At 38.6% G+C, this 11,735-nt stretch overlaps 1 protein-coding gene across 1 annotated transcript; it reads right to left on the bottom strand.

Moving 5' to 3' along the window:
- Nucleotides 1–8,476: 8,476 nt before the first annotated feature.
- On the bottom strand, nucleotides 8,477–9,343 carry LOC107767979 (uncharacterized). The gene has a single exon (XM_075252755.1). It carries the CDS (start codon nucleotides 9,341–9,343, stop codon nucleotides 8,477–8,479), a length of 867 nt encoding a protein of 288 aa, XP_075108856.1.
- Between the last annotated feature and the right edge of the window lie 2,392 nt (nucleotides 9,344–11,735).

Genomic DNA, 11,735 nt, shown 5'->3' with positions numbered 1-11,735 from the left:
GTTCTAGCACGGTCGCTCAATTGTCATATTTGGCTTATTTATCTGATTTTAATACAATTATGAACCGATGTGCCAATTTTAACTTTTTACCACTTTATTATTATTATTATTTTTTTAAAAAAAAAAATAAAAAAATTGTGAACATCGTTTAAAACATGTCTTTGGATTACGTCACATGAAATGCACCCGCAATCCGGAACACATTTTTATTCAATGTTTTAGGGTTTAGATTTGGGTCGCATGAAATGCGCATCCGAGTTTAAGAAGATAAAATTAATTAAATCGCGCCTAAAGAGTCTAGCGCGTCATTATCTTTGGGGAAGGAAGTGAAATTCACTAAACAATCCATCCCAAATTCTAAGTAATTTTTTTTAAAATAATTAAATAAATAAATGAGATTGGAGAATCCTGTAAATTTTTGTATTATTTACATCTATTTATTTTTAGCGAAATCCTTCCTTATTTTAAGAATATCCTTTAATGACTACCTTTTTATTATTACTAAGTTTGTCTATAAATATAAAATCAATATCTACATTCTTGAAAATAACATATTAAATAGAAGAGAAAAACAAATATTAACAGAAAGTAATAAAAATTATAATCATAAATACAACATGGAATTGTCAAAAAAAAAAAAAACTAATTATCCCATAGTTGGATTAAAATTCAAATTGTTAGTAAGACTTAAGCTTATTGAAACTAATTATTTACAAATACTGAAAATTGAAAGAAAAAAAAAACTTGATTACTAAACCATATTTCTAAAAAATTAAACAATTTAACCTTAACTAACTTTGTTTTAATTCACATCATGTCCTAATACTTGATTCGCAAACTAATTCATGTTTTAACTGAAATTAACTACATGATTCCGATTAACTTATCGTTGACGAAAAACCTTATGAATAAGGAACTTAGTCAATTTTTGCCAAACTGATTCAATAACGCCATTTTTTACGTTATTTCTTCTATTTTTTATTATTAAACAGTTTTAATTAGTAATCAGGCTTAAATATATTTCCTAATAATCTGGTTAAGGCGTTATTTAATATGTCGCTATAATATGCCTAGTTATGCCAAATGACAGTGATTTACAGAATAATAATACATGAATAACCTAAATACAATACAAAAAAAATTAAACTAAATTAAAAATTTAACACTCCATTCTTCATTTCAGCTTACAAAATGCCAAAATTACAGTTGTGTACCTGATATTGTCAATATAAGAAGAAGAAAGTCAGCAACGTAATACGTAACACAACAACAACAACAATAACCAGCAATAACCAGTCAACGAAAATCCCAGTGACAGATTTGAAAAATTCAAAATAAAATCCAGGAATGCCGAAAATAATGGACAGAAACCAAGGGAAATTTTCAGATTTTTGAAAGGCTAGTTAATCTTCAACCCTTAATTTCTACACCTGTATACCAGAATATTTATCAGGTGTGTACTACTTTCTCTTCAAATTTTCAACTTTTTTTTTATTTTCTTTGTAGGTTTTTTTTTCTTTTCTTGAGAGTTTCAATGTTTTTTCGGAATAAATGTTCAGCTCCTTTTTTTTCTCTAATCTCTCTTTTTTTTCTGTCTGTCTATCTATATCTGATTTCAAGACTTCTACTTATATCCAATCCCATAAATCTTTTAATCAATTAAAATCAACCCATTTTCTCTACCAAACCCATTATCTTCCCACTCATCCCCATTACATTAAATAAACATATCACACCACCCCATTATATTTCGTTCCACATGCCTAACATAAAATAATGCAAGATTCCCCCCCACTAAATTTTGTCTTGTCCCCCCTTTATATTAAATAACCATATCACAACCCACCCCATTTCATTTTGTCCCCCATACTTCAAATAAACAATTACAAGATGTACAATTCCTAAACTACCCCTCCGACCCTATTGCAAATTACTATTTTACCCCCGAAAGTACTATAAATTACCAAACTACCCATCAGCTATAACACATCAATTAATCAAACTTAACCAAAATATAGACAATATGATTAATTTCTAACAATGTTCAAACAACAAATTTCATGAACATGAATTCTTCAACATTTCAACAACAAATCACATGAACATGATTTTTTCAACATTTCAACAACAAATCACATGAACGCAAATTAAACAACAAAGAACAACTAAAATTTGATTGAACAATATTTTAGCAACAAACAATCCTATTTTCGGATTCAACAACAACAACAAACAAGTATATTTAGATTTCTAAATTCAATCATATTGAACTTAAAATCCACTCTAACAACATTACAACAAACAATTCTTATATTAAACTTTAAACAAGATTATGAGACCAATTCAAGAAATAATCACAAATGGTAAACAAGAAATCAAACTATACACATTTCGGATTCAAAATCAAACAAACATAATATGAACATGAATTAAATCTAAAAATAAAAACGACGGATTCAAATGACTAAAACCAACATACTTCCCTTATTACAACTAAATTCTTTTAGGCAAATGACAAAACAAAAACTAAGAAGAAACAATTATGAATTTAAACTTGAACTTAACAATATTAACAATTTCCGGAAAATACATCAAATACATGAAACAAATTGAAGAAACAATTAATTAAATTTCAATTTGAATCTAACAAATATTAAACTAACAAATATTCACTTAAACAATAATACAAACATGAAATAAACATGAAAACAACTAATTAAACTTCTATTTTGAAATCTGAAAATTAATTTTACCAAAGCACATGAACATGAACAAACTAGAAAAACGATTTCAACGATGAACAAACAAAACAAGAATCAAATATTTAATGATTTTAACTTTGAGAAATATAAAAACGAAAATGGACAAAATAAAATTCAAAACTACTAACCGGATTGAAACGACGAACGACTAACCAACGACGAACTCGAACTTAAGGATTCGGCTGAAACAACGTCGAAGCAGTAGCAATGGAGGTTAAGGAGAAACAACGGCGACATCCGTTCGGAGCAGCCATGGTTGCTCGTCGCAGCTGGACATGGGCAGCAGTTGACGTGCTCGGAACAGGAGCAGCTGGTCGACCATGGCAGCAGCTCGACGTGCTCGGAAGTAGCGGCGATAGCCGCGATCGACGAAGAGAAGACGCAGTCGCGACAGCAGCCATGGCAACGAGCGTTGACGAACACGAAGAAAAAGTAGCTGGACTGTTGTTCATTGGACGAAGAAGATGAAGTGACGACACAGGCACAACTGCGTTAACAGTAGCATCAATGGCTGGACGCGAGGAGGAAGCATGATGAAATCGACGAGGCATCGATGGCGACGAGGGAGCTCAGAAGGCGATGAGGTGAAGCTTGTTGGGTCTGTTTGGAGAAGGTTGACGCTGCAACAGTGTGTGTGTAGCCATGGCTGCTTGAGGTTGAAGGCAAAGGGAAGCCATGGGAGGTGGGGTTTGGAGGTTGGAGAAGATGAAGCAAATAGGAGGGGTGGCGGATGGGTTAACTCTTTTAGGGTTTTTGTCTTCTTTTTGTTTTGTTTTGTTTTGTAAAATGTAAGACAAAGGGGTTTGGGTCTTTTGGGTTATGGACTGGGTCGACCCAGTTTGAAATGGACTGGGTCGTAGGGAAGATTGGGCCATTTTTTGGGCCTGTGGCTTGAAATTGAAGAAGAGGCCCAATTCCGACTTTCTTTATATTTTCGCTCTCTTTTCTTCTTTTATTTTTCTAAAACTAAATTATAAAAATACTTAAACTATTATTAAGAACTAAATTAAGTTATAAAAGCGCAAATTAACTCCCAATAACAATTAACGCACAATTAAGTATTAATTAAGCATAAAATTGTATATTTGGACATTAAATGCTAAAAATGCAAACGATGCCTATTTTTGTAATTTTTAATTTTTGTAAAACAAATTTAATTACTATCAATTGTAGAATTAAATCCTACATGCAAAATGCGACATATTTTTGTATTTTTTATTAATTTAGCAAATAAACACGCACAGACAAATACAAATAATTATTCAAAATATCACAAAATATCACAAAATTGCACACCAAAGAAAAATCATTTTATTTTTGATTTTTTTGGGAGTAATTCTCATATAGGGCAAAAATCACGTGCTTACAGTGGGTCGGCAGCGTCCTCAGCATCCTCATCATCATCATCATCATCATCGACCACCACTACCGGCTCTCTCCCAACTGTGATTTTGCTAGCCTGGAATGGGGTTTTCAATTGCAATTTCCCATCTACTATGGGATTTTCAGGAACTCGTGCAGCACGACATAACTTGGTAACTAAAGAGAGGAAGCAAAACCCTTTGAGTACTTCTGGGGAGAGAATAAACATCTCATCATGAAGGAGCTTGACCACATCAAAATCATGGTGGGTCATAAAACAGTATATAGTCGTTGTTCTTGGCCCATTGACATCGGTAGTGTTGCTGGAGGACAATAAACGACTGTTGATAATTGTGAGCCAAAACTTAGCTTCCCAATTGAGAGACTGGGAGTTCGGTGTAATTCGGTGCTTTATCCATATTTGCTCCCTGTCATCCACACATATTGCTTCAAGAATCAGTGCCCACCAGATAGTTGGGCGGTGAGTAGCCTAGTAATAATCTATATCCCCAGTGAATACCGACAACCGGTACACTCGGCAGATAGCCTCAAGAGACGTATTCACCCGGGTGTTTCGTACTGTGACCACCCTATCAATATGCTTTAGGAAGTTTGTGTAAAACTCTTTTACCATAAGTACATTTGCCTCCTCCGATTTATCAAAGAAGATGTCCAGCTAATACCTCCTCAACTCTGCAAAAATACTTGGGCATTCCGCTTGCAAGGCTTGTTGGTCAATATGTACTTCAGGTAACAATTTCTTGGATGCCTTGGCGTTAAACCTATCCTGAGCTGTTTTGGAAACAAACCTAATATGGTCAAACAGTTCCGCACTAGCTTGACCCCGAGCTCTAGAAGAACTGCCAAGTCCACTAGCGGAGGACCCTGTGGTACATATCTTTCTGGATTGATGCAGTGTGCCTGCCAAAAACAGAGGCTCCTATTAGTGAGGGCTTAGGTTGTGTGAACCTTGGGTGGTTACTCAGACTTCACCACCACCATGGTCACATTGGCCATTATAACTCCATTGGGGCAATTTCACAAACACCTTGTGAGTATGGTCTCTAATCTAACACACCTATCCCCATGGAAGCATAAACTCATCCCCTCAAATCAACTATTCTCACTTACCATTCCACCCCACTACAATTAATTACACAACAAAACCACACTCTTCTCTACAACATTGTGCAAATAACCCACTAAAAACAGAAAAGAAAATCAAAAGCAAAATTTAATTATAAATACTACACATTTCAAACATGAAAAATGCAAAATAGAGAATCACAAGAAGGTAGAGGAGAAGTTTGACATACCTGGGCTTGTAGAAATTGAGATTGATGGAAGATGAGGTCTTGTTGAAGTGTGTGTGTGTGTGTGTATGAGAAGAATGAGTTAGGGCTTGGAGAAGAGAAGAAGATAAAGAAAGAGAGAGAGATGTTAGTTTAGGGCTTGTAGAGAGAGAGAATAATGGGGAAAGTGGGGGTGGGGCGGGTGATTTTGAGTGTTTAAGAGGAGAAGAAAAGAAAATAAAAAAAATCTTTTTAAAATGTGACTTACTTGGGCAAAAGACCTGTCATGAATCACCGTGGCCGCGGTGAGTAACGGGGGTAAAACAGAATGTTTGCGTTTCACCGGAGTCATGTCGCGGTCCCACCGCGGTCGCGGTGGATCGAGCAATCCTAAAATAGAATACTCGTCATTTACCGCGGTCGCAGTTGCAAGATTTTTTTTATTAGGATGTTAGTTTCCTACACATCTGGTACAACATCAAACAAAAGAAAAGAAAACAAAAGAACTCATGGGTTTTCCCACACAGTGCCTGATTTAACGTCGCGGCACGACTCAGATGAGCGCATTTAAGGCTCGCTCGACCTCTAAGGTTCAGTCAGATGGATCGCTGACACTTCCTTGGATTCATCCATGCCCACATATAGTTTCAATCTTTGCCCATTGACTCTAAATGTATGAGAGTCTTTCTGTGAGGCAATCTCTACATTACCTGAAGGGAACACTTCGACCACTCGAAATGGTCCAGACTATCGTGACTTGAGTTTACCCGAAAATAGCCTTAATCTTGAGTTATAAAGAAACACCATGTCTCCGGGATTGAAATTTCGCTCAACAATGTTCTTGTCGTGCAACCTCTTCATTCTTTCCTTGTACAACCTCGTGCTCTCAAAAGCAAGAAATCGGAACTCGTCTAGCTCATGCAATTCTGTGACTCTATTTGTTCCCGCAACTTCCATGTCCAGATTTAGATGTTTCATTGCCCACCAAGCTCTATGTTCTAGTTCCACTAACAGGCCTTCCCGAACACCAACTTATATGGTGACATACCAATTGATGTTTTGAAAGCGGTTCTATAGGCCTAGGGTGCATCATCTAGTTTTTTTGCCCAATCAGTTCTTGTGGCGTTGACAGTCTCGGTCAACACACTCTTTTTCTCTCTATTCGACACTTCGACCTGTCCGCTAGTCTGAGGATGATATGAGGTTGCCACTTTGTGGCACACATCATACTTTGCTAGCAATTTCTCGAAGTCTCGATTGCAGAAGTGAGTGCCTCCGTCACTGATATTAGCTCTCGGGGTCCCAAAACGGGTGAATATATTCTTCTTCAAAAATTCCACCACCACCCTTGCATCATTGATGGGAAGTGCTGCAGATTACACCCATTTAGGCACGTAATCTACATCAACAAGTATGTACTTATTGCCAAAAGAGCTGACGAAGGGGCCCATGAAGTCTATCCCCTATACATCGAACACTTCAACCTCTTGAATTGGGTTCATGGGCATCTCATGGCGATGGGAAATGTTCCCAGTTCGCTAACATTCATCACACCCCTTCACCCATTGATGTGCATCCTTAAACACTGTTGGCCAGTAGAACCCGACTTCTAGCACTTTTGCTGTCGTCCTGACTCCTCCAAAATGTCCGCCATATACCGATGCGTGACATGCCTGCAAAATAGAAGATTTTTCTATCTTAGGGACACACCTTTGGATCATATTGTCAACATATATTCTAAACAAATAAGGTTCATCCCAGTAATACATGTGGCAGTCACGATAAAACGTTTTCTTTTGCACAGAGGAAAGGTCATAGGGAACTATACCGCTTGCCAGGTAATTTGCAAAGTCTGTATACCATGGCACTTCTTCAAGGCTTGTGGCGAGTAGCTGCTCATCTGGAAAGGTTTCAAGAATATCCTCTACCTCAACTGAGTTTTCAGCTCCTTCAAGTCGCGATAGATGATTAAAGACTTGGTTTTCTGTGCCCTTACGGTCATGAATCTCTAGGTCGAACTCTTGCAGTAACAACACCCAACGAATCAGGTGCGGTTTGGACTCCTTCTTCTCAATCAAGTATCTAAGAGCATAATGATCAGTATATACAATTACCTTAGATCCAATCAAGTATGATCTGAACTTGTCGAATGCGAACACTACATCCAGCATCTCCTTTTTAATCACAGTATAGTTCAACTGGGATCTACTCAACGTTCCACTGGCATAGTAAATTAGGTGCATTAGCTTGTCTTTCTGCTTTCCCAGCACTGCCCCCACTGCATAGTCACCAACGTCACATATGAGTTCGAATGGTTTCTCCCAGTCGGGGATAACAATGATGGGTGCTGTGACTAGCCTCTTTTTCAACTCCTCGAATGCTACCCTGCAATCATCAGAAAACATGAAAGGGTGATCTTTTTCTAACAACTTACAGAGAGGGTTGGAAATTTTTGAGAAGTTTTTTATGAATCGCCGGTAGAAACCGACATGCCCGAGGAAGCTCCTGATTGCCTTGACTGATGTGGGGGTGGTAGCTTTGCTATCACATCAACTTTAGCACGATCCACCTCGATTTCCTTGCTTGATACCCAATGTCCCAAGACTATGCCCTCTTGTACCATGAAATGACATTTTTCCCAATTAAGTACCAGGTTAGTCTCAATACATCTTTTCAACACTCGGGTCAGATTTGTAAGGCACTCATTGAATGAGTTTCCCACTACTGAGAAATCATCTAAGAACACCTCCATTATGTCTTCGACCATGTCAATGAATATGGCCATCATGCACCTTTGGAATGTGGCCGGTGTTGGTAGAGATGAACTCATTATTATCATTTTTGACCACTTTCATACCACCCTTCTTAGGAACACATTGCACCGGGCTAACCCAGTTGCTGTCAGAGATGGGAAAAATGATTCCCGCATCCAACCACTTAATCACCTCCTTCTTCACCACTTAACCTTCTTTGGTGCTCCCTGGAAGGTTTGTGCTCCTCTTCTAGTAGAATTTTATACATACAATATGCCGGGTTGATCCCCTTAATGTCTGCCATTGTCTACCCAATGGCAGCCTTGCACTCCTTGAGTACCTGCAAAAGCTGTTGTGCCTGCACATCTAACATACTTGATGAGATAATAATAAGTAAAGTGGATTTAGGTCCTAGGAACGCATACCTGAGATGGGCGGGCAGTGGCTTCAACTCCAACTTTGGTAGTTCTTCTATGGATGGCTTGGTTGGAGAAGTTTCTCTGTTTCCTAAGTGTAGGGGCTCGAATTCAAGTGTTCTCTCCCAAAACCCTCTGCACTCTAGAGCCAGCACCCATTCTGTTAATTCTTCCATGTTCACCTTATCTAAATTCACAAGACATGCAGCAAGAGGATCTTCAATAGTCAATGTCTCATCATCCTCTTCCACGATTACATCCACGACATCAATAAGAGAACAATTGGTGAATTCACTTGGTTGCCTCATAAATTTCTGCACGTTGAATGTTATAACCTCATTATTCAACCTCATCTTGAGCTTCCCGGTTTCACATTCAATGAGAGCTCTCCCTGTGGCCAAGAACGGCCTTCCCAAAATTATGGGAATTTCTTCATCAACCTTACAATCTAGAATCACAAAATCTGCAGGGAACACAAATTTCCCTACTTGTATCAACACGTCATCCAAAATACCAGAGGGTCTTTTCACAGTTTTATCAGCCAGCTGCAACAACATAGACATGGGTCTATCTCTTCCAATCCCCAACCTTTTATAAATCGCCAGGGGCATAAGATTTATGCTAGCCTCCAAATCACAAAGTGCCTTGGCAAAGGCAAAGTTAACAATGGTGCAGGGAATTGTGAAACTCCCTGGATCAGACAACTTCTCAGCTACTGGTCTAATCTCCACAACTCTGCAGGTCTGAGTTAGAGTCATTGTGGCCAAATCTTGGAAGTCGAATTTTCGGGACATCAAGTCCTTCATCATTTTAGCATAACCAGGCATCTCTTTTAAAGCATCAATCAATGGAATATTTACCTAGATTTGTTTCAGCATCTCCAAAAATTTCTTGTATTGTTTATCTTTCTGGTATTTGGCCAGCCTCTATGGGAATGGTGCTGGAGGTCTCTTCTTCCCAATGATTTGGGTTTTCTCTTTGTCAGACACCACCTTAATTACCGGTTCCTGGGCTGTCTTAGCTTCTTTCTCAGCCTCAATCTGCATGTTGGTTTCTTCCTCAGCAGGCTGTACTGTCACCTTGTTAGTTTCGTTGAATCATCTAGCTCAATGGGCACTAGTACAAGTGTCTCAGCCTGTCTGCTTTCTCGAGCCCTCTCTTGCTCCAAGTCTAATTCTCTACCATTACGTAAACTCACTGCTATCAGCTGCTTCGGGCCTTGATCTTTTGGATTTACCTGAGTGTCTGCTGGCAATGTCCTATGAGGACGATTATTTAAAGACATCGAAATCTGGCCCATTTGGACTCATACAAACTAACACTGACTCATGTGCATCTACTCTTTCACTCATTTTTGCATTCGACCCAATAACCTGCTGTATCATTGCCTCGAGTCTAGCAAACCCATCTTCCTGTCTCCCACCATGTTGCTGCTGAGGAGGATGATAACCCTGCTGTTGATTTTGATTGTTGTATCCATGTGGTCTTTGGTAGGGCGTCACATTATTGTGAGGTCACATGCCTCCCATATTTCCATTGTTGTGTTATGGCTGGACTAGCCTGTATGGCTGATTCTGTTGGCCCCAATTCTGACCACCCTATCTCTGGCCCCCATAATTAGACACATAATTCATGTCCTTAGGATAATGATGATGATCACTTTCTGCATTCTACTGGCTACCAATTGGCTGACTAATGCAAGATGTGCATAAGCCCCTATTGGTTGTATCTACGATGTGCACCTGCTGCTTCTGTCATGACTCTTCCACCTTTTTGGTGAGTATGCTCATTTGTGTCATTAAGGTGGCCATATTTTCAGCAACAATGTTGGATGGATCTAAGGACACTGAGTGAACTACTGGAGTGATAGGTGCATTCCTGGTTGTCCCCCCCCGAATTCTGTGCCATCTTGTCAAGCAGGCTCTGGCTTTCTCTCCATGTTTTGCTCAAGAATGCTCCACCCGCTGAAGCATCAACATTAGCCTTCACGCTATCTGTCATACCCATGTAAAACTGCTACCCCAACATCTGATCTGTAATACCATGGTGCGGACATATAACCAACATCACTTTGAATCGTTCTCATGTTTCTTTCAGCGTTTCCATTGGTTTCTGTCTGAAGCTTAAAATTTCATCAATTTGCTGAGCAGTCTTGTTGGGTGGATGAAACTTATTCACAAACTGCTTGACTAACTCCTCCTTAGTCATGATGGAATTAATAGGGAGTGAATTTAGCCAAGTCTGGGCAGCTCCTGTCACTGAGAATGGAAACAACAACAGCTTTATTGCTTCCTGAGTTACGTTGAGTTGCCTTTGAGTTTTGCAGATTGACAAAAAATTCTTCAAGTACTGTTGAGGATCTTCAATGTACGACCTCGAAAATAGTCTCTTATTTTGCAACAAGTGCATCATGTTGTTTGTGATTTGAAAAGATCCGGCATGTATCTGCGGGACTAATATCGTTGTGGCCAAATTCTCTGTTGTGGGTTGCGCCCCGTCATATAGAGGAGCCTCTGGCACTAGAGGCGCCACTACCTGCGCAGCTGGGTCTACCACACGTTATCCCCGTTGTTGTCTCTGTTGTTTACCTGCTCTGCCATGTCTGGTTCAGGTTGTTGAGTTGATTATTGTTGTTTGTTTTTCCGGTTGGCCCGATTCAAGGCCTTGAAAACTTTCTCGGGATCTGATAATGCTTCAAACACTTCACCAGTTCTCTATGAGTTTTTAGGCATGCACCTGTGCAACCAAGTCAACAAACGTTAAAATTTCAGTGTATGGACTGAAAATAGAGAAAACTGACTACACTAAGAATTTTTTGTATTTCTTGATAACACCGTTAAGTCCCGGCAATGGCGCCAGCCAACAAAAAAAGAATATTATTATTTTCATAGGGATCTGCTATATGAAATTTTTACTTTTTTTATTTAAGCTCAACTCATGTAAAAGACGAGTTCCAAATAAAAATTATTATTATTATTATTTGGTTTAGTTTCTTATTCTCTTCTTTTCAACCTTGCATATCAAATAAGAGAAAAGGAAAACTATTTACAACTTTCTGCTTTTCATCTACTCTCCAAGTAACACATGCAAGGAAGCAGAATGTAAAGGTTTACTAAAATAACTGATGTATGAGCAAAAACCTCAAATAAG

Source organism: Nicotiana tabacum, chromosome 5, assembly GCF_000715075.1.
Source record: "Nicotiana tabacum cultivar K326 chromosome 5, ASM71507v2, whole genome shotgun sequence".
Classification (NCBI taxonomy): domain Eukaryota; kingdom Viridiplantae; phylum Streptophyta; class Magnoliopsida; order Solanales; family Solanaceae; genus Nicotiana; species Nicotiana tabacum.
Note: the sequence above shows the minus strand (reverse complement) of the source record. Positions and strands in the feature narration are given on the sequence as shown.

What these genes read in the sequence shown, in the direction of transcription:
- LOC107767979 (XM_075252755.1), bottom strand. Translation starts at nt 9,343, where the DNA reads ATGACTCTAACTCAGACCTGCAGAGTTGTGGAGATTAGACCAGTAGCT.